The sequence below is a fragment of the Lagopus muta genome, chromosome 6 (assembly GCF_023343835.1).
Source record: "Lagopus muta isolate bLagMut1 chromosome 6, bLagMut1 primary, whole genome shotgun sequence".
NCBI classification, from domain to species: domain Eukaryota; kingdom Metazoa; phylum Chordata; class Aves; order Galliformes; family Phasianidae; genus Lagopus; species Lagopus muta.
In genome coordinates this window covers 23,161,374-23,185,695 of record NC_064438.1, presented here as the reverse complement: position 1 = coordinate 23,185,695, position 24,322 = coordinate 23,161,374, and the positions used below count along the sequence as shown (strand labels likewise).

The 24,322-nt window shown below is 43.8% G+C and overlaps 1 protein-coding gene across 4 annotated transcripts in view; it reads right to left on the bottom strand.

Annotated features, from left to right (window-relative positions):
• LRP4 (LDL receptor related protein 4) overlaps positions 1-24,020 on the bottom strand; it is a 77,125-nt gene extending 53,105 nt beyond the window's left edge. For 3 of the 4 annotated variants that reach the window (XM_048949796.1, XM_048949797.1, XM_048949800.1), the window contains exon 1: positions 23,762-24,020. In XM_048949796.1, coding sequence (XP_048805753.1) covers positions 23,762-23,846 — 85 coding nt within the window. In that variant the 5' untranslated portion in view covers positions 23,847-24,020. Of the gene's footprint in view, positions 1-11,853; positions 12,082-12,426; positions 17,660-23,761 lie in introns of those variants that run through there. The other variant, XM_048949798.1, reaches the window with a different exon arrangement.
• Between the last annotated feature and the right edge of the window lie 302 nt (positions 24,021-24,322).

The window sequence follows — 24,322 nt, the reverse complement described above, 5'->3', positions numbered from 1 at the left end:
ATTACTTTTGGATCTGGGGAGTTTGCCTTGAGCTACAGCCAAAAGAAACATAGGAACTGAAGGGAAATTTGTTAAACGTTAACAGAGCTGCAGGAAAGGACTAGAGCAGGACTAGTAGGTGGTAGGGAGGAAGGAGGGGGAGGTACAAACAAACAGAAGAAACAGAAACAAGAAGCGAGATACGGAAAGACACCAAGAAAGAGTATTTTTGTGCAGAAGTGACTCCTCCATCCAAACTCCCACTCAGTTGTGTGAACAGCAGACTTTTCAGGTCTCGCTTTCTGCTAGATTTTTTTTGCAGCTACGACGGTTCTCATCCATCCTCTTCAGATTCAAAATGAAGAGTAAGAATGAAGAAAGTGCTATTCTTAACTCCCTGTCTACGTCAACCCTGAGTTACCATGAAACATAACTCCCAGGTCAGCTGTAAGCAGATGTTCACTCCCAGTCTCCAATTGGGATCTCAACAGATCCTATGTTCTGAGGATTGGTACACAGCCACCTGCAGGAGCAGCTCTTGCAAAAGCTTTCTTCTCAGGAAAAGGAAGTAGTGAAAACTGCACAATATTCTAACTGTCTATTCATGTTACTGATGTATTGACTTAGCACAATGTTTTTCCTACCTTGTATGCCCCATCTAAAACAAGTGTTTTCATAGAGAGAGGATATTTCTGTCTGTTCTAACATATTTTTCCTTCTCCTAGTTGGAAAGAGCTGAGCACAAAGACTCCCCCATTTCCAGTTGCTTCCTGTGATGCCCAGCCAGTAGCTTCTGATAGAAGCAACTACAGATGCAGGACAAGAAAAAGGAAGATGAGTAACTTCCAACTCAGGAATCTCTTACTATCTCTACTAAACCTTCTTATTTGGAGAGATGAACTGGAAGATTTTAGATAGGAAAAAGTAATCAGTCGGTCATATTCCCAAAGGGCCCACAAAGGACCTTTGTTTGCTACCAAACATATCCCTGCTCTTTTCACCTCTCCACTGAAACATTTCCGAGCCAATGGGCACACACGTGCAGAGTGTGCTGTGGAAAAAGATAAAACGTCTGGAGAGCACATTCATTAGAGTTCTTACATTGCTGTCCTTTACTGTGCCACACTTGAAGCTGAACATTGCTGGGGGGCAAGAGTGTTCCCCCTCCCAAATCTCTTCACACTGCAATACAGAGACCCCTTTCAAAGACTGAAGAGTCTGTTTGAATAAATCATCTGTGCTTCTCAACAGAAGAAGCAAACAACAAACGTGATATTAAAGAAGGAAAATTAACAGAGAGCATTCAACCATGTCCAGACGCTAAATTAGTTGAGCGATAAATAGAACAGTTTAAAGAAAACCAGAATGTAGACTTAGGCCTTTTTCTTCTCATTCATTTGAAATGAAACCAATAAATAATAAAAATAAGTTTTCATTTATAGAAAGGTATCTCATCTCAAAGTGTCTTGAAACTCCATCCTTTCACCTCTGAGATCACACGTCCAAGTTATCTCTCCACTTTCAATCTCTGCATCAGTATCTGCATTCACCTGAACTATGGCTCTGTTCTCTCACAGATTACAACTTTCTTTTAAATATATACATTGTAATTCATGTTATATCCATCACAGGGTTATTCACGTTTCTACCAAATTTGTTTGCAAAAAATTCACAAGGAGTCTGTGGAACTTTCCAGCTCCTTTTGTGGATTTTTCCTACTGCTGCATTTAGGAAAGCACAGAAGATATAGGCAGGGATTAGGGCTACTAGATTCTGCAAAATTATTAAAATATAACCAGCAACATTTGAGCAAATCCCTGTACAACCTCTCCATCCTAACACATCCCTAAACCTTAATCTCATTCTTCAGCCACTCATACTTCATGAGATAGAGTTTGTTCACAGGTCTCCTGCTGTGCACACAACCTTTTCCCCAAATGTCAAATCCTCCCTCTCACAAACCTGTAAACACAGACTGGGCAATGATGACTTTGGTGAGCTCCTCCCTCCCCCATGAGCCTCAATAAAGGGTTAAGGCCCAGTTATCACATGCTGGTAGGCATTATATAGCTTTATGTTCGTAATGTCTACGCAGATTTCAGACTCTCCCTTTAATCAGGTTCCATTGCAATTAATCAGTAGGCTACTTTATAAGAAAAAAAATAATAATAATAAAACCAGCTAGCACTCTATTCAGCCCAATTCAAACTGTCCAGCCAAATCTCATGACCAGCTGGAATGCCCCTTCCCTAGCCTGCCCAGCAGGATGCCCAAGAATGGCGTGTGAACATTTCTCTCTGCTCCTGCTCCAGCGTTAAAATGAACAATAGACCCTGCCAGTGTCATTCTTCAGCAATTCATTTCTTCCTGTCGCCAGACTCTTTCGTTCCTTCTTGCCCCTTCCACCTTTTTTGTATAAAAAACAACAGCAGATCAGCAGCAATATAATAAAATAAAATTGTATTTACTTGGGAGATTTGGGGAAAGGGACAAGGAGGTGCTGGGAGGAAGAAGAGCGCCCATCCCCCTTCTGCAATGAAGACACAGAGCGGGAGCGTTCTCAGGCCCCAGCTGACCTGCTCCACTCCATGCCTGCTTTCCCTGCCACAAGGAGCATCACGTTTGCCAGGGGGGCTGCAGGGGGGGACAGAGTCCTTTTCTTCTGGAGGATGTTGGAACTGTAATTACAGAGAGGCAGTTTCCGGAGGGAAATTAATATGGATCTCAACTTATGTTCCCTGTGTTTTTCATGGGCAGACCTGTGGCCTTTACTCAACTCTCTTGCTCACTAGGGAATGGGTCAAAGAGGTGAAAGAAGCAGCAACTGCCAGTGCGAGGAAAGACTTGGATCTCCTCTTCCTAGAAGAGCAGAAGGAACATGCTGTGGGACAACTCCAAGGGAAAAATTAAATTACATACACACACAGTTCCCTCCAGAATGAGGAATGTATCAGTGCAAAGAATTAAAGACCAGTGAAAGCTCCATGAGGAACAAGTTAACCAAAGAGGTAGCAGTAAAGAGCATGCTGAGAGTAGACACACTGCGACTCCCCAGCACCAGTGCTCTTTCCCTCCACAGAAGAGAACTGAGGAGTCAGGTGTAGCACAGCTGTTACCGAATCTGGAACATTTTAGTAAATTTATTTTCTCAGATGTTAATTTTAAAAGTTTGCTTCCTGATGTACAAAAATTCTCACAACAGGACTGATCAACAGTGTGGCAAAGATAATACCCTTTATAGAATGCTTCAGAAGCAAGTCCAATTGCTAGTGATAACACAATAATTTTGAAATATATAATGGGGGGGGGGAGAAGGGGAAAAGCTTTAATGAAAACTCGGAACTAAATTCATCTGCACAGCCTTTAATAGGCCCTTTTTGCACTATACGACACCACCTAACCAATACACTATCCTCACATTACTTACAGCACACCAAATGAAAGCTGAATTACCATACAGGCCTTCCAATGATATTCATCACTATAATGGTCTGGCTGCCCACGAACATAGATAGTTTCATCTGCCTTTACAACTTACTGCTGCAAATGATTTCATCAGCTCCCTGTTACAAACATCTTCTACCCAAAGAGTGAACATGATGAAGTACTGGGTGCTCATAAAACACAACAGAAGGAAAGGAAAGAACCCAGATCGTACGTAATACTGTGACAAACCAGTCAGTCACAGCCCTTTCAAACTTGCAGATTTCCTTTATCCATGACGACAGAGAGGAAACAGAAAAGAACCTAAAAGATACAAGATGTTTTGTGAGTGGGCCTCTACGTAAGAGTGAGACTTAGGAGCAGGAGATAGGCAAGAAGTACAAAAAGAGAACACGAGGCAGCATCTCACACCTGCTACCCAGAACCCCTTGCTAAGATTATTTCATCCCCTTTCTGTCACCTAACACGCTTCCCTATTTCCATAGTAGTTTGCTTCTGTTACTCTTTCCTCCTAAATTCCTCTCAGTCTCTCTTTAGGGAACTCTATGTTATTTTTCACACTGCAACACAACCTTCAATACTGCATTGTATCACACAGAAATAGGTTGCCTTCTCCTTCTCATTGCCTGTAGGTCAGCAAGGGAGCACTCAGCCCAGATCAGCTAGATTACAGTTCCTCTGCAGCCCTTCACTTGGAAGAATACCTGAAGAGTTCCTATTCAACACAGCATTTTAGTCTAACTAGCTAAAGTTGTTCTCTCTTCCTACAGTCCTTCCCTCACTTGCAGTTGTGATGGGCTAAGGATAGAATGCCTTTACAAATATTGCATTGTGAATGACGTAGAAGAAAGAGGTAGTCAACTGAGGCAGTAAGGATAAAGGATAAAGACGCTACAAAAAAATCTCAGTAAGGACAGTTATGCACATTCTTCTAACTCAGGTGGGTATTTGGCACATCAGTTATTTCTTCTAACCAAAAAGAACTCCTATTTCGCCCTCATCACCAAATAAGAGCCATGGATGTCCTTTAACTGAAATATTTGCTATATCCATACTAAGAACTTTAGTCTCAGTTTTATTACAGCATAGCAGCTTTGCCTTCTCTCAATCCATGTATTTTCCCATACACTGACACAGAATTAAGTCTTTGCTTACTAAATTCTGGCAATTACTGGAGACTGGATTCAATTTGGAAATTTTGCTGAGATTTAACTGACTGAAAATGGAAGATGGGCCAGGTCTTGGCCAGGGAGTCCAGACAGTCCAGTCTCCATATGAGCAGACCCTAGCTGTGCTCAGTTGGAAGCATCTGCAGAACTACGATTTTAGAGCACAAGTATTCCCTGCTCCAGGACAATAATGACACAGTTAAACATCTCCTGCTCAAATTTAAATTCTGACATAATGCATTTAGAACAAAGATGGAGCTTCTGGCATCATTCCCACTCTAACAAAAGCATCCGGTCTAAAGAAGACATTTTTGTCTTTAATACACAGCAAATAATGCATGCAACAGATTGTTAAATGTAAGAATTCAACCCTGAACTGTAGGCTTGCTGCAAGCCTTACAGGGATGAAAAGGAATGTTTAAAGAAGCAGCCTGCTTGCTTCTTCCTCATAATGAAAAAAAACCAACAAAAACAAACAAACAAAACAACAACAGCAGCAAAATAAAATAAAACCACCACTGCAGAACAACAAAAAAATGTTCCATGCCATTTATATACCTGTGCTGTAGTTTTTGAAACAGAAGACGGAAACAGCACTTAGGTAAGAGCTTACCTGACTATCCCAGGACTACAACAGTGCCCTCAAGGAATTCCCAAGGCCAAAACCTATCAGGCAGTCAAGCTGCAATAACTTGCTTCAAACAGACATCAGTTCTCTGATTTCTTCCACAATTGGAGCTGGGACCCAGATCAAATAAACTAGAAATTGAGAGATTATTCCTCTACTGCCTGTGAGCTAAGCATAAAAACATATAAAACGGTTAAGCAGAAATAAGCTATAGAGATACTAAGCACAAGAAAAGACTGCTTTCAGCCTTTGCCACCACTTTGGATGAACCCATTCAGAAGGGGCATGTTGGCTAATGTCTCCAACTAAAAGAAAAGCAAAAAAGGAGATTGACTTAGCCCAAACCATCACGTGTTGTCTGCCTACATCTCCCTCCTCCCTCTGATGCCCCCCAAACCCACTTTTAACATGGATGCAGAATGCTGACAAAAGCTCCCACTAAAACCCTGGACCACAGAAGCTGGAGATAAATCCCTCTCTAGTCATTTCGGTTTCCCTCACACACATGCAAACTTTTTCCCCTCTCCCACCTCTCAAATCCATCTCAGCCTCCTCCCCTCAAAAGCGATTAAGGAAAAGCTGTAGAAATATTTGCCCAAAGCTGGAGCCCGTTGCTGGGCTCAGCTGTATTGTTGATAGGCATACACACAGCAAACCTGCACTGTGAGGAGCCCTGCAGGACTCCAAGCACTTCGGGGAGGCTTTGTGAGCCCAGCTCCACACGCACCAACCAGACTATTGTGAAAGGGAAACAGAAAAAATGTTACAAACACCAGTGCTCCCCCATTCCCATTTCCCCTGCCCCCCAAGTGCCCCCCTTCCACCCACCGCCACCTTCCCTAACACAAATCAAGCACAGAGGGGGCTGCTCCTAAAGAGATTGAAAAGGTTTCCTCAGTTAGATTTAAGGCAACAAGTCAGAGATGGAAGGAGTCCTTTATCTGCTGGGAAAGCCTCCCACTGCTCCAGAGCTGGGCTGAACGGGGATCCTGGGGGCCAGCTTTCTGAAGGCTGCCATTGATTTGTCACTGGTGATAAGTGAGGCCGGGGCCGTTCCCACAATCGCCTGCAGAGGGGACGGCTCTCCCACAATGCACGACGGGGGAGAGAAAACCACGAGAAAACACAGAACCTCGAGGTCAAAAAATCCGGAACAGCTCCTTTCTCTAATGAGCAACAGCAAAAAGGGGCGACTACGTGAGTCCCAGGCAGAGGAGGAGAGAGAATGGCTCAAAGGGCAACACGACCTCTCACGGGCACATGAGCCTTCCCCGGAACTCTTCAGCCTTTGCCTCCGAAGGGCCTCCTAGTGCTAGCACAGTCAGACACTATTCCTTCAAAAACTCCCCAGCCGCTCCTTTGCCAATAGCAGAGGCTTTCAAACCGGCTCTATTTACACAGAGACACTTTTTGCTCAAACAGATGCTGCTGGAAACTCGTTCTTCTGCTTTTTGGGAAGGGAAATCTTTTCTCACAGTGCTACATAAATGAGAGGCTAATGAACTACTATGTCTAAAAGGTGAATTCCCAAAGCAACAGGAGATCTTATAGGAGCAGCAGAGCTCCCCCAGGGAACATACAAATAGAGCAGCAGCTGCCTGGGCAAGAACAGATGCAGATGGGTGAACTGAAAGAAAGGCAAAGAGGGGGAAGGGGGGGATAGGGGGGGGGGAACAACCAACAGGAGAAAAATGGGATCGGTAAAAGAAGCAAAGACCCTGGCCTTTCCTGATGTGACTAATTAGGAAGCACTATCAGAACTAGTTCGACTTGCATTGTGAAACATCTCTCTTGTACTTTCTGTGCGCTTCCAAACCACCTCAGTGCCTCAGGACGCCTTCCCTTCCTTTCTCAGCCCTCAGCAAAACCTTGTAACCTGCTTCTGCTCTGTCCAGGCAGAGGCCTTGTAACATGACTAGAAGACCAAGAGATTCAAGTCTCTAGAGGGAGAAGAGCGTCATGCCTGCAGCCTCCTTCCAATCCAATCAGACAGAATCCAGCAATCTGGAGGATCTTATCTGGCAAGATATTACCCCAGGATAGTTGTGCCCAGAACCTAAAGCATCAGTTTATAATTCAGCACATTAAAATAAATGGAAATTGCCAGGCTGTAAACTGTGACATTCAGCAATATTTTACCTTGCCTTTAGCCATTCAGAGGCACAGGGCAGACCACTGGGAATGGTCGCTAGTTCAGATACCCTAATTAAATTTGCTCCCATACAAAAGAACACAGCCCCCATGGATCTTTAAACAGGAGATGAGCAGAATATCAGAATCCTGACAGATAAAATCCAGTCCAAAAATTTCACAGGTATAAACAAACAAAGAAACAACCACCACCACCACGAAACTTTAATCCCTATTTCAGAACCATCCAGCAGCCTGTACCAAGCAGCCACATCCTAAACCAGCCAAAGCTTCTGAGCAGTCTTGACATGCAACCCAATTACAGCCCACTGAACACTTCTGCCTCCTAATGAGCAAGGACTGAATGATCTCTCCAGCTTGGTGAACTAACACCTTGGACCACAGCCACTGCCTGGAAACTTCAACGCAGGCATATTTCCAGCAAGATTCCAACATGCACACCTGAATAATCTCGATAGCTGCATAAGAAGCAGAACTAACACAGCCAGTTTCAAATGGATCCTTCTCTAATAGTCAATTTTGGTAGGTCTCTTGCCAAATGCAGGGAGTGGATGCTTTGATGTCTAACAAAATGCAAATTAACAACGAATCTTCACCTACAGCCCAGTCATTTACATAGTGCCTCCCCTTTATTGTGTTACCTATTTTCATGAATCTTATTCTCTGGGACCAGTTTTTTTGAGTGAGAAGATATGCATGCACATTGAAATAGCCATTGTACCATACAAAATCAGGCTGAAGATGCCTGCAGATTTTTCTCATGAGAAGAGCCAGTACTAACAATATAATTAAGGATTTCTTTTCATACTATTTCCTGGACTAAGCTCCAAGACCTGAGGAGCACATTTAAATAAAAGAAAAAAAAAAAATTCTTCTCAAAGCTCACCATTTGTTTCAGTAGATATGCCATTCGGCCCTGGAAAAAGAACTTTTGGCATTTAAAAAAAAAGACAAAATAGACTTATAGCCTCTTATGTCTACAGAGTCAAAGTTCACCTTACATACACGCATACTGCCTTACACTAGAATCATCATCCCAGGGCCAAAAACCACAAGAAACTGTGTCATTTTCTGTTCTTACAGATGCATTTACTGTAATGACTTGAGAGCCATTTTCCTTCTCTCATTCCACTGTATTTTTGGGAGACAAATCAAGTTGAATCAAGCTTTTGAGGCAATTTGTGGTCACCGCAAGAAGTGACGTTATCCAGCCAAGTATAGCATACTTTCTCTGATCAAAGAATGACCCAAGCCTCTCAGCATTATAAATGCTACCTTAAATGACTGGATGACAGCAGAGATGCTGCAGAACACAGGGTAACTGTCCTAGTTACTTCCATTTGTAGCCAATCTTTATTTCCAGTAATTACAAACTACCTTGAGAAGTTCCCATTTTTCTGTTTTCCAGTCGGACAGACAACTTTCCTGCCTTTCCTAACTGGAAGAATTATGTAGCAATCTATTTCAATGCTTATGCAGTTAAGTGATTTTTTTGCAGTCACAAAAATGCAAATTTCTGCAGTGGGGGCCAAAAGGTCTCAGTGTGTGACTGATACCTTAACTGAATTTGCTAAGGATTCCTGGTACCATGCACTCACATTCCAAGTCCCCGTGAGAACACAATATTTATTCCTGCATATCTTTTTCTAAGTAAGAACATCTAGCACATTTGGACCTTCAGCCAACAAGTCTTGATGAGTCAAGATCATATCTACTATATCCCAGCCACAGTATGCCACTAAGCAACGCGGCATGAAGGTCATGATAGCACAAACCTCACTGTGGGACAGAGGCTGAGCTCAGCCAGCTTTCTGAATTCCAGGTCCTTTATCCTGAGGTTGAATGTAGTCAATTTCAGATTCTGAGAAGAGTGCTAAGAGGTTCATTCTCCTTCCCTTTTTTTTTCTTTTTCTTTTGCATGCTATCAAGCAGTGGAATTACCAATTGACACAACACTTCAGCAGTCATTTTCATGTCCCTCCTCAAAACTGCAGAAACACTTGGCAAACTGAAATACAGACTAGATGATTTAGGTATCGAGTCCTCAGCAGAGCATAACTGTTTTCCATGGGGAAGATACAATCTTCTGCCCTTCATCCTATAACCTAGTTTCTTGATTTCTTTGCCAGATATCCTCCCAAAACAAACCTTGTAATAAAAGGACAGAAAGCAGCCTTGATTTGACTATACTGAAGCAATAAAACAGTCTGTAGGTCCTCCTGAAACAAACTGAAATTTGCATAAAATGTAAAATAAACTTCAAGACTGTGGTTTCATGTTCATCAGTAGCGGTAGCTTAAAGAGCTGCCAGCCCTCCAGCCCACGCCCCTCCATGAGCTGTCACAGTTCTTCACAGAGCCTGATGAAAAATAGATCAGGGAAAGTTTGGTCCAGTGCAAGATGAGCAGGGGAAAATTGGAAGGGTCTTCCAATTCCTCCTCAGCCCATCCAGTTTGATTTCTCCCTCTTCTTCACCGCTTATGGAATCACAGTACCAGAGCTGAACTGACAGGAGAGCTGGGGTCATTTCCTGTTTATGACTTCACAGACATGTTTACTGCAGTCTCAGAAGTTATTTTCCTCTTATAGTCTGTTTACCAAGTGTTTGTGTATTTAGAAGTATGGTTTGCATGTTGCTGTGCTGGAAATTCTTATGAAAAGGAATAAATATGGTGAATTAGATCATCCTGCACTTGAGTATTGTAAATGTTTAAAAACTTTAACTGTCTTATTAGGGAAAAAGCCACTGATTTCAGTATGCAGATAAAAGAAGCTCTTAAGCAACCAGTTACCATGGTTTGGTTCTTTAATCTTGCAAGAAGAAATGCTGTTGCCTACAGAAATGAAGTTGTAAAATATATCATTAGAGGAAAGAAAAAGTCCAAATCAGTAGCACACCTGGTCTAACAATCACAGTGAGACATTAAGCCATGATCTGCAAAGAGGGTGCTCTCAAGTCAAATTCTGTACAGACAGTCAAAGCTTATTGGAAACAACATTTAAGCTACTGGGAATATGGCCACCAAGGCCAACTATGTATTTTCAGAATTCTACCCAGCAATTTAGCCTTCTGCTACAGAGAAGCAAAAAGAACATTCAGTAATTATTATTTGGCATTGGCTGCAGCTAAACCACTCCAAGTCAGGAATCCACGGTGTAACACTTGGATTCCTAACCAAGTCCAAGTTATGCTTCTGTTCTGCTATTTCTTGACCTTTGTGGATACATGGTTAAATACCCATTTGCAATCCACTCAAACAGTTACAAGTCGGGACAGCAAAAAGACTAGAAGTGTCAGAGAGGATGAAAAGATTTTTGGAAGCTAGTTCAGATATGATTCCCTTCATTAGACCAATATCAATCATGTATTGAACACACTAGCAGAAAACAGGAACACGTGCTACCTAGGACAAAAACAGCAGCTAGACCCTTTTAGAAGGGCATTACATCTGAAAATAATTTTCATTCTTCCTGTACTAGACCCCACACATACCAAATGAGCTCATTCAGTTCTGATAATGTAGTATGCAGCATGTCAAAGGAGTAAAAAAGAATAGGAAAAAAACACAGTTTCAGTAGAAATATATTCCGAGGGTGGAGAAGACTAGAAGCAATTAGTATCAGTAAACAGACTAATGGGTAAAAATACTGAAAAATATGTTATTTGGTATTTCATTGACCTTCTCCTTGTTATTTGATACATCTATCAATTCATTACACTCAAAAATTAAGAACCCTTCAGAGCAAGGACTGCCCTTATTGTATGCACACACACTGCATGTAACAATGCAAAGCTCTGATTTCCATCAGAGTGGATCTTTACGTGATCCAATTGACAACTCATGTGTGAGATCCAGCCCACGCAGATCTTCCCCTTCAGCCTGCCACATATTCATTCAGGGAGAAGAGAAATTGCTGTTTAGGCAGCTTTTGTTTCCAAACAGTTATCTGTGTATTCGTTTCACCAACCAAACACTTACAGTCATCACTGCCTTTTCTACATCACCTCAGGAGAAAGGTGGTATTGCCTCTTTGTGCATGCATGTCCAGACCAGGCTACAACATGACCACATCAGTGCAGGTGGGTGGGATGACCAAAACACCAATCCAAATTCTGCAACTATGCGTGAAAACCCAATTCTTCACTATGGATCAGTCATTTAAGAGGCCACATTGAAGAAGAAGAGTCAAGGACTTAGCAACAGATAAAGCTTTTCATATTCAGATGAACAATTTCTCCAGCAACAATTCAGAACATAAGCCTATGTTTGCCCAAGTAAAATAATAAGAAGGTATTTGCTTCAAGTTGTCTCCACCACAAAAGACATTGCTAATTAACGTACTGCACCAGTGCCGACATCTATAAGTTGATCTTTCACTACATCTTGACACTAATACAGCATTAAATCATTATATATGTAATAAAGAGGTCTATGTTTTTATATAAGCCACAGAAAGTGAATCATGGCCCTGAATTCTCACCTCCTGTTGTTCCCAGGGCTAGTCCTTCCAAATGTCATTAAAGACAAAGAGAAGTAGCAGCAAACCATTGCCAAATGAAAAAAATAGGTTGGCCTTGTCTCTCTCCATTCCTCAATGAAGTCCATACTTGCCAGCAACATACAATCTGTGGTATCGCTGGTTTCACTGTTTGGCAGGTTACTTGTTGATAAATCAATAAGCAGATCCAACAGACATACACGTGCAAACCTATCAAATGGACAAGAAAAGTGAGACTGCTTTTGTGGGGTAACCCACAGTTATGCTAGGTTAAGTGCAATGTGAAACCACAGCCCATGCATCAAGGAAGACACGCAGCTATAAGTCAAATTGCATATATTCTAGGCAGATAACAATCCTCAAAAATGACAACATCCTAGCACCACCAACACAATTTTTCCTCCTTCACCAAGAGACGTATTGGGTTTATGGAGAGCAAGACGCAGCAGGAAAAAAAAAGTCTTCTCGTTTTGATATCCTAAAATATGGGCCTTGTATTACTCTCAAACTGTATTTTGAATGCAGTGTTTCCTATAAAGTTAGATTATACTCAACCTGACTCCAAATCAGCAAAGCAGCTTTAGAAATGTAACTGCAAGTGACTTCCAATGTAACCTGAAGCAAGCCACTGCATTTGCTTCAAGCAAGTCATTGTCCAGCCTATTGTTTGAGGACATCAAAAATGCAATTTGTACTTCAGAAGTAGTTTCTTGTAGCGCCTCTAGACATGGATCTGCAGGAAGAGAGTGGGTGATAATTAGGGACAGTTTGAAATACTGTTTATCTCCTACTAGAGAAGCCAGTATTTCAGGCCTCCAAGGATAAATGAAATTTCTTAATCAGACAGAAGACACTTCATTTTCAAATATCAATCATGTAACAGAGAACCACAGAAATCAAAGAACCAATTCACAACAGCAACAAGAAAACAAAATTACTAGAGATTTTAGAAGAGCTCTCATCAAAATCTGCACTTGCAAAGACTCTCATGTTGCATCAGAACTTGTGTCACATCCCACCACAGGCAATTCAAAGACACTTTCATTGGCAAAACAAGCTCTGCAAGTGTTACCCACATGTAAGAGACAGCGCGTCTCAGTTTCTCCCAGAAGTGGATTCAACATGTGAAGCATTTGTGTCCACAAAGATTTCAAGAGAGAAGGCTATGTCACATGGAATCCAGAGATAGACACAAAAATATTCCAAAGAATTATGTTTCATTTCTGGTAAGGTAAAGTGTTTTCTTGTTCTCTCCAATCCTCTTCTATATTTTACTCACAAGATTTGAAGATTTCCTTCTCGTTGTCTCCTTTCACTTCCCTTTCCCAGACATTTGCAGTTTTACTTACAAAGCTATCCTTGTATCCAACTCAACGTTGCACGTGCCAGTTCAGTATTTGGTAAAAGCTTGACTTAGTTTTGCACATTTCATTTATTACTATCTGCTAGTACAATAACTAACCCTAGCTGGCTTCCAGGTTTATACATTTTTTGTTTGTTAGTTTGTCAAGCAGAAGATTTTGGATTAAGTTATTCACTTCATTAGCCTCAAAAGGTTTGCCAAATCCCAGCTGCAAAGTTTTCATAGGAATGGACAGCATTTTCATTTAATTTCAGTTATGGTTTCTAGTACTTTTATGAGGCTTTTAGGTGGCTTTTGCTGTTTGGCTGAGAGAGCTGCAAAAACAAGTTTTGTTTTTTTTTTTTTTAATGGAAACAGCAACAATGGAAATCTTCCCAGTTCTACTCGACAGCTACCACTATACAGATTACATAAATGTAGTTGTGCCACGTCTTTTCAGATCTGAAAATCAAGAAATTAACTTCCATTTGGTTACAGTGTAAGAACATACAGAGTCCTGGAGTTCATGCTTGTAGAAATTGAGTTTAATTTGCTACCAAATAGTATAGCAGGAAAATCCATGCATTGTATTTACAAGCCTCATCATTTAAGTAGTTCAAATGAGTCTTTACTTGCTAGGACCACCAAGTAACCAGCATCACCACATTGTCACAGAGCTTCTGCAAGCAAGGGCCCCTTAGGCTGGATAGTGCAGGACCTTGCTGCAAGCCCAGCTCAGTCCAGCCTTAGGCTGCAAAAGTTACAGTCCTTTCCCTCCCATGACCCTCTCCTCATTCTACTTATCTCTAAAGGGAACGGTGCCCAATAGGATATACCTTGAAGACTTTGGTACACAGACTGCAAGGTCAGAAAGGCTGGCTCTCAAGGTATATCTGGTCTCCTGTTGCACAATTCTGATGGCCCTCTTTTCTCACAACACATTAATAGGCAGTTTTAACATCCCAGCCACATTTATGTTAAGACCTTGAAATACAGGATGAAAACCATGCTGTTACAACATTGTTCAAGAAAAAGACCAAAACAACCCAGATAATGCATCACACCTTGCTGAGATTAACCTGCAGGACCAATGAACTGCAGTACATTAGCTAACAAATTTAGGTGTTTTGGCAGCTGTCCCAGTCACTTAATCAGAAGCCTGAGCTCAGAAGCTGTTTTGCCTGAGTGAGTAACTCAAGATGTACACACCAAAGATGCCATTTCTGTCTCACTCCCTTCCTTGCTCGGAGGCTTCTCTCTGAGTGCTGTTTACTTTTATCCTACAACTGATGGATGGCACATAGGTTGAATTCACCCCATATCTCCCATTAGCTCCATACTGTAAGCACATTAGATTTGTGTGTCCAATTAAGCTAAACATGTTTTTCTTTTAAGTGTTAAAATTAGGCAAGTACCTGCCACTCCTCCTCCCTGCCAGCTCGCTCAAAAATACCTGCAGCACAGAAAGTGGTCATGGGCCCTTTTTCAAAAACTCATTATCTGGTGCTGGAGGAAGGAGAAAAGCTGAATATTACTCATGACTTTGCTTCTCCAGCAGAACAATCAACAGAATGTTACCATACAATGTCACAGGAATTACTTATTTTTGGGCATTCCTTTTCAGTTTCAGTTTTCTAAAGAGCTGTGGGTAAAGAACAGACCATAGCAAGTAAGAACGAAGCTTGGAAAAAAAAATCCACAGATGATGACTGAAAAACTTAACTCTTGTTCTAGCCTGGAACTTGCATGGAGAGCAATAAAAGATTACAGTTTCTCATCTCCTACTTCAGAGAAGGCAGGTCACAAATAAGAGAAATGTCAGAGAAACAATGAGTTTCTCTTGTGAGTAGGTGAGTAATTTCAAGGCAGAGAATTTGCAGTGGAAAATTGTAGAAGGCAGGTATCAGCAAGGTTTTTCTTCCCTGTTAGGCAGGGGAGAAGCCTTTGAGTACTTGTAGCATAGAAATTAACAGATCTGATAAAGATGCAGAAACAGCACAACTGCCCTTCCAGAGGAGCTGAGACACAGGTAGAACATCCACCTGCTCCATGGGTAATAGAACTCTGGGCCTGAAGGAAAAAGGAAAAAAAAAAGGCTAAAAATCTTCAGTTGTTTAAAGTAGTGCTGACTACAGGTCTGAATTCTTTCTTACACTAAAATGCAGTGATCAAAAGCCAACATTGGGTATTGATTCATGGGCAATGACTGTCCAAACTGCGACAGCTGAGAAGGTTACCACCCTCCTCTCAGTAGAGATGTCTTAACCAGCCATGAATCAGCTGGTTGTGAGTCAACACTGACAAGTATAGGACAGAAGTGGGACCCAGGGACCCTGGACCACAGTCCTTCTCAAAGCCTAGTAAAGACAGTAAAAGGTAGTAACCTCACCAACCAGACCAATCAGCCCTTCCTTGTTTCCATATCAATGCCCAGGAAAGAAGTATTTTCACCAATGGAACACGGCATGAATACACTTGTCAATTCAAAATGTATTAAACCTACATCTGTTTGCAGGGCAACTACTTATCAAGAGTCTTGATCCTGTCGCCTACCTACCTTCTCCCACATTACACTAAGAGTTAGACGTGGGCTATTTGAGAATTTGTGACATAAATGTGAGTACACTAGCATTCCTCTGTGTCTATCAGCATCCTTTCACGCTTCTTCACTGTTAAACATTCAGAATGGCAACCTCCCATCTGTTTCCCTTTCCCATGCCACCAAGTCTACAGTATTCTCTCAAAGCCAGACCTATTATGTTTTTCCTCATGCTAATAGGCACTATGCTGATCAAGGCCCTTTTCAAAAGGCAGCACAAATTAGGGGCATATCCTCAAGCTGTAAGAAACACCTCAGGCTTTTCAAGAGAAACAGGCTCAAAAATCAGAGTGAGAAGAAAAAAAAATATCTGGGATTGTAGGAAAAAAAACCCCAAACACTTCCTAATGTTATGCTCAGGATCTTAGGACAGAAACTGCAGACAGTAATCCTAAGAGTTCCCATTTTCCTCCTCTGCTCTCAGAATTGCAAAGAAAGGATTTGACTATTCAGCAGTTATGAAAATTTAGAACTAAAATTGGGTGGGAATACAAAGGAAAAAAAAAAAAAAGGTGTGTCTTTAGTTTATTCTAATCCTAGATCCCATGAGACATGTTCTACTGCAGTGAATGGCTGCACCTCAGGCAAGAACCTCTCCCCGACTCTACCAGCTGTCACCAAACCGAACGAACTGACAGAGCTGGAGATACAGGCTGAAGGAGCAGGGCGCATGTTTCCCTCTACCCTTCCTGCATAGTCACACAAGGCTTCTTCTCATCCTTTCAGAGAAGGAGGCTGGGAACATCACATGTCTGTGTTGTAACTGTTCTCTGTAGTGAGTCACTCCTTCACAGAGGAATTCTTTCTGGGAGATGTAACCTCCTGCAGAAAAGGTGTCACTTTCTGTCACTAGTCCTGTTGCTTCTCCGTACCCAGACTTCTTTCCAAATCTAAAGTAATCTCCTAATCTCACTTTATGCCTTTTGTCAGGCAACCATTTCCAGCTTCCCGACTGCTCCTCAACTCCACTCTCCCGTTTCATAACACTTTTCCAGACAGGATTGCTCTTCAAATATCCTCCCAGGCATCCCACTCAAAAACCCTTCTGGCTGTACACGTTCCCAAGCCTGATCTGTCCCACATTCCAGCGCTGCAGACAGCTCCATCACCACCTTTATCTCATGGGCTTACTATCTCAGCACTATCCCAGCATGTCTCCTTTTCTGCCTCTCGCCCTCATTACTAAGCTCCCGATACTTCATAAGATCATTGCACTAAGACAGGAACTCTACTGTCAAGGGTACCTAAAAAGTTTTCATATCCTCTTTTAAAGCATTACTAAAGTAATACTTTCCCTACTATGGCAATTAAATTCTGCTCAGTACTCTTGTTCACTTTTAAAACTTCTATGTTTTATACTACCTAATTAACAACTTTTTCTGCCATCAGATTTCATATAATTATTGCACTTGGATCTCCTGACACGGTTCTTCTGTTCCTCTGCCAGATCAAGTCCTTGGCTCACATTTCAAAATGCCTATCTTTGCTTCTGTTGGTATCTGTACTCTTGTATCCCCTTCCCATCTTCTCATGATTTACTCTAGTCTTAAATCTTCTTCCTCATCCTTATTTCCCCATTTACTGGCTTTTGTTAATATTCTTTGCCAACTCTTACTTCCAAAAATACTCTATCCTAGTTCTAAGAAGCGATTGGAATGAAAAACTTTCAGAAGCTTTTCCCATTAAACCAAAGCTGAAGGAAATTTAATTAGAAAGCTATGCTATTTTAATATTGGACTTTATCTATCCCACTAGAATTATCACATCCCTGATCCTTATCAGATGTCTAATTTAGACTACAAACCCTTCAGGCAAATGTAGCTTCTTCCTCCACGTAACACAGAGCAGCAGCACTTACACCAATCCTGAAGGTAAGACAAATACCTCAGAAATGCAAACAACTTGATTTTGCCAAGACCAGCTCCACTCTGTGCACTGGGACTTGGGAATGACGAGGGGAGTACTCACTCCTTGAAAATTCCAAAGGGAAGTACAGTTCCCTGAAAAAAAAAAAAAAAGGAAAAGAAAAAGAAAAAGAAAGAAAGAAAGAAAGAAAGAATGCCTGACATTGTCTCTGAAGAGAAGAGCTGGGCATAGACTGTACTGAAAAGGCTTTTCCGTGGTACCTCTAGTCACTTCCCGCCTCGAGTCCCAAAGCCATCACTTATCCCCTTCAGAACAGCAGGAGAGTCATTTCTTTTTTCTTCCCTCTCCAGAAGAAGTAGAGAAGAAATAAACCTCGAATGATAAATTATGCACCACCTTTGTGTGGCTGCCTCTTGGCCAGACGGGAAATTTTTCTCCCGAAGCCTTTTGTTTCCAGCTTTGATCCCAGCGTTGGATCCGCTCCGTTCAGCACTCCCTCGGCATGGAGGTGCAGGGAGTGCCGCCACAGGCCAAGTTCAAGCGGACTTCCAGTCACAGTCAGGTCTTCCATTAGCCACATCCCCTCCCCCTTCCAAACTGGAATCGTTCTTGAGGTTGAAAAGATCCCATTAAACATTTTCCAGAGGGCCTTACAGAGGACACATTATTTTGATGGATGCTGGGACTAAAGGAGGAGGATTTCTAAGTACAGGGAAATAATGGAGTTTGTTCTAATGGGTTTAAGAGATGCCCAGGGGCACCAAGTAAGTTCCTTCTCTGCAAATCAAAAACACAGAAGACCAGAAAATGGAGCCGAACAACTAACCGCCAGGAAGCGGGGAAATCGGGCTCTATTTTACTGCTGCTCTTGGTTACAGCCAACTTCAGGCTGCTTGGAAAAACAGCACACACACACATCACTGGCACAAACTTTACAGGAGAAAACAAAGAGACAACAGGGGTCAAACTGGGGGTGGTAAGCAGGAGAAGGACGCGAGGCTGGGTCCCCACCCCCTACCAGAGAGTCGGATCAATTATCCCTGAATACTAACAAGATTTCTGATTAAAGAACTGCTGCTATGCAATAGAAACAGAAAGCTCCAGCAGGCGGGAGGGGCTGTCAGGCACTAACAAAGAGACACAGACGACTCTGCCCTGCCGGGCACATGGAGGAAGTCACCACACCGGTAGCCAGGAGAGGGGGCTCCTCCACCCAAAGTCACCACTACGTCCACATCTCACTGCTGGCCAACATCATTCTGGAAACTGAACTCCACTGGGACACTACGGAACAGAGACCCAGGCACTACAACACACAACACAGTTGGAAGCTCTGATGGATGCTTTGCTGGACAACAAATCTTGAAACACACTCATCACCACACTCCAGGGAACTGAATTCCATTCCCATCCTAACCCGTTCAGAGGACAGATCTGATGCTATCATCGTGACTTCAGGGAGTTGCTATTGACATATGACAGCTCAAGAAACAAGAGCCTACACTGTCTTTGGTCATACATTCTTCAGTAAAACTGCAGTTTGCAGTATGAACATTTAATACACACACAATATTATCCGTTAATCTTAAACGTTGGTGGACCTGCTGACTGGTGGTTACATGCAGAATAATCTAATGACCTCAGAAGAGCCTCATGAAAAACAGAAGCTTCTGTTATTACTTTCCACAACCCAAATTTGTGCTAGCATGCCTCTAGCAGGATCCTTAATTGTAACTCATAGCATCAGCATCAGGCTTCTGACTGCCCTATCCTACTCAATCCTGTCATTTCTTTGATATGAAGAGTTTTGGTCAGTTTTCAGCTTCCACAGTTCAGCAAGGCCACAACGTCCAGTTGCACAAACTCTTAGGAAAACCTATTTTCTTGGCTTTGCATAGTGAGTGTCCTTTTGTCTGGGCTCAAAGCAGTTGAGGGAGTTCTGCTCCTCACAGCAACACTGACTGGAGCTCAAGAGTCTCTCAGACTAAGTACACAAGACGGAACACTTCAACACTTAACAGGCAGAAGCAAAAAAAAGCGACTGGAAAGCTGAAAAACCTGAACATAAACTCACCCACAGGAGGACAGCAGCCAAATACTCCCAAGGTAACAGTCTCAGAGCAACCAGATACACAGAAAGAATAACCACAAGCCTTTGGTTTACAAGTCCCTGGATCCATAGTTACTGTTTTTATCTTCGGTACAAAGAGATGGAAATCTACAGGGAAGACGGTACGGAAAGATTCAAGAAGCATTACAGTGCCCAGTCTTCACGCAGCACAGACAACAAAATCCTACAAAAGAGTATTGCCTAACGTAACAGGCATGTCAAAGAACAGCAGTGACTAAGATGCAAAAGCAAGAGCTGAACCATCAAGCTCATTAGGTTAATAGATGACAATTACAATTAGCGTTCTCTACTGTGATCTGTGTGAAATACAGACAACCAGCAAATACCGCACGCCAATCAATGGAGTGGGCTTGCTGCATGCCAGAGCTCCATCTCTGGATGTTAGATCAGGTGGAGCCAGACATTCCCAAAGGATGATGGTCAGCTTGACTCTGTGTGTGTATATATCACCTCCTTATGTGAAACCTGCTGAGAGAACATCACAAATAACTACGCTGGAAATAACAGAGAACTAAAGAAACGAATTGTCCACTTTCAGGGCGTGCATCTTTTGACAATACTTTACTTGTAATTCGCTTTTTCTGATGGAGAGTCAAGAAAATTTCTGCTGTTTTAAGAATTTTTTGGTCATCAGCAAAGGGAATGCAATTATTAAAAATGAGAAATAGACAAAAATCCCAATCAGCACAGGAATTCTATTAAGGTGGAGGACATGCACGTACTTAATGCATTTTTAAAACCTTCACTGGTTTTCAAGAAAACATCTCTTTATTAACTTTTACAAGTGTTATGAAGCATATATTCCCTTGTGTTGCATTCTAGGGCAAATGGAGTTGGCCTTGGGCAAGACAATTTCCACTTCATTTCTCACATTTACAAAACAAGAATAATATTTGCCTATTTCACAAGAGCAAAGGAAAATTGAAGAGGGATATCAAACGGCAGATCATTTTCATAGAACAAATTTTTAAATTATTTGTTAATGTTAATTTCACCAGAATCACAGGGCTTTTAGAAGTTGAAGTGTAATCGCTTCTGTTTCTTTTCTGAGTTAACACACATCAAGTACTGCTTTCAGGTTTGAACTACAAACAACTGAATAATCTTCCTACACAACCACGTTTCATTTTGTAACAAACATACATATGGAGGAACATCTCCAAGTTTTCTGAAATTTTGTGGCCCACAAGAACAGAAAAGCTCTCCTCCAGATTCACAAGATGCTCTGGAAATGCAAATGTTTTATGTAAATAACAGGCTATTACTTTGGCTCCTGCATATACCTCCATATGAGGATGCAAGAAGTGATTCTCTCTTGCAAAGAGCAATGCTAAAGTACAGAACTAAAAGCATTTGAACAAGAAGATAAAAGAATGTTTCATCTACACTAAATAAATGAAATGATAATGTTGACTTCATACTGAAAAGGATTGTTTCTTATGGTTTTCTACCATGGCTACCTTGTTTTAGTTATGTGGAATTGTTTTGAATCAACAAAAAGTAGCCATATAAAGAAAAACCCATACATATCCATAGAAAAACCCAACAATTTTCATTCTCTTGCAGCATCTTATTTTTCGTTTTATAGGTAGGGAACCTTACTTGGTGCCTATTACTGCACCACTCTGAAAACATGGTCAAGATAAATTCCATAATCACCATGAGATGAGAATATCATCCAATCTGATTGTCAGCAAACTCAAGTACTCTCAGAATAACCAGGAAACAGAGTTACTACCAGCTCTAAGCAGACACAAGGAATACAAACATTTTGCATTTGGCTCAGAGCTGCAGAATCAGAAGCGGTGCCAACCGCAGGTAGAGGAGATCTTAACTCCCATGCAAACTATACTTCTACAGAGGCATCACATTAAGTCTGTGACTTGAATGTGTAGTCAAGATGTTCAGGGGGGTGAATTATTCTGGCATTATTCTTCTGGCAGAGCTCCAGGAGCTAGAACATCACCTAGACAGGTTCTGTGACATTCTGCGCCTCTGCTCACACAGAGCATCAAACCTTCTAGCCCTCCTTCATAGTGATGAACTAGCAAAGCATGCCATTAACTCTCTCCCTCTACACCCGTTTTTACCCACGAGACACTTTTCCTAATGCTCACAATACTTGCAGATCTGCTTATTGTTCTGGCACAGATTTTTCCACTAACAGACGATCAAAGTTCAATCTTGCAGATTTGTTTGCTTTACCTGCACCTGCAGAGGTACAGCAGTAGATGACCAAGTACATTTCCTGTAATTTACCTGTTTGGCATTGTGAATTCTGTGCCTGTGGATGCTTTATGACAGTTAAGCTGTATACCAACCTCACAGGCACTTCTATGGAATGATGGAAATAAACCTCTGCAGATGCTAGCAGGTGGGAACTAGGAGCAGCAACTTGACATGAGCCCTGCATCTTCTCTGCCACCTCTATCCTGACACCTCCTTACCTTTTTCCTACATTCAAAGGAAAAAAATGTTGTTCAGGAATCGTGCCCTTACATTTCTTCCCAGAATGGAAAAAGATGCTCGCTTCTGGAAGAAGTCAGAGCCAACCTTAAACGCACGTTCAGTTGACAAGACAATAGGGGAAAGGGCAGTGATGGGACAACTACTTGAAAGGGAGACAAAGTGCCATAAAAAGTGTTCTGAAGACATCAAGGCACAACCACCTATGAGCAAACCTGCACTTCACAAACAGACATCCCCCACATGGCTGTTAACAGCCCAGACACATTAACTAGGAGCACCTGGGTAACAGCCAAAATAAAACACATCCAGATCTGCATCCATGCTAAGACCTGCACTTTAGATCCTTCTCACTCCAGACTGCAGTTAAGCATCTATGTGGCACTTAGGAACTTAAGAGCACTTTTGTTTCCAAAAAGCAGGTTTTCTGATACACAGGACTGCAGTCAGCCTCTCCAAGCTGCTTACGCACCTTCATCAAAACTGCCTGCAATTAAATCTCTTGTTGGAAAAGAAATAATATTACTTGAAAGCCAAACCCCATGTGATTGTGCCCCAGAGGCAATACTTGTAGAACGATGGAGGTCAGCAGCGCTACTGCAAACGCTTCCTGTAATTTCAGAGAAGCATAAGAGGAAAAGGATGGGTGAAATTATACAGCAGCTGCTGGAAGACAGAGGGGAGGAAAGTGAGGTACACAGCTCCCCTCCCCCCAAAGCCTCCCAACTCTGTAGAAGCAGTTCCAAGAAGCGTTCAGATGCTTTCTCCATCGGGAGCACTTGTGAAATAAAATGCTAGCGCATGAGGAAGCAATCGCTTTCCAGTTGGTAGGGCAGCCATAAAGATAAGTTTTCACCGACGAGACTTCACGAAACTGCCGCCCCGCTCGCTAGGACTGCGGCCGATCCCTCCCCCGGCCCCGCCGCCTCTATTTTTGGTGCGCTCCAGCCCCGGCCGCGCCGCGCCGAGCGCAGCGGGAGCGCTCTCGGTGCCGGCCGAGGCAGGTAGCCCGGGGCGCCGCCGCGGAGCCGGGCTGCGCCTTTAAGGGGCCCGGCGTGGCGGGTGCGCGGCCGCATTCCTGCTGCGGAGCGGCGGCTGTCCCGACACGCCGGGCACGGCAGCCTCCGAGGCAACCTGCGCGCCCGCCCCGGCCCGGCGCGCCGCTCGCCCCGCGGGAACAAAGCCCGCGCCCGACACCGCCGAACTTCCGCGGGGAGCAGCGGCCGCGTGGGGCGGCGGTACCCTCCGGCTCCGCTCGGCCGGGGCAGCGCCGCGCCCGGGGACCCCCGTCCGGGCCGCCGCCGCCGGCTTCCCGCGAGGCGGGAGAAGGCGAGCGGTCCCGCGTCCGGCGGCGGGACGGGGCAGGGACAAAGCGCGGCGCCGGGCAAGGCTGCGGGGCGCAGGCAGGTGAGCGGCGCGAGGCGCTCCCGCGCGGGCGAGGCTCCCCGCGCCCAGCCGGGCGGGAGGCGCCGCGGCAGCCGCTTACCTCTGGCGCGGAGCAGCGCTCCCAGCAGCAGCAGCAGCAGCCGCGGAGGCGCGGGCGAGAGGCAGCCCCCGCCGCGCCGCCTCATGGTGGCAGCGCCCCGGCCCCGCGCCCGGACCGCCCGCAACCGCCTCCCGAGCTCCTCCTGGGTGCTACGCCCCGGTCCCGCGTCCCAGGCGCCTCCGCCCGCTCTCTCGCTCGCTCCCTCCGCAACCGCGGTGGCTCCGGGGTTGGGGGCTCGCTCCCCGCTCCGCCCGGCCCAGGCCCGGCCCCGGAGGAGGAGCCCCGCCGGGGCAGCCCCCGCCCCGCTCCCCCCCGGCGCCCGGGCGCTTCGCAAACTTTCCGCGCGGCGCGGGCGGCCTCGAGGCGGTGGCTGCGAGACCCGCGCCTTTCGCCGCCCCCGGTGTCGGCCCCTGCGGCGGGTCCCGCTCCCGGCGGCACCGCCCAGGAGCGTCGCTGCGAGCCGCCCGCCTCTCGCACGGCGATGGCTTCCCGACCTGCGCTACCGCAGAACCCCCAGTACCTGTCCCAGCCCCTTTTGCCACACGCCCCTCCGAAACCGAG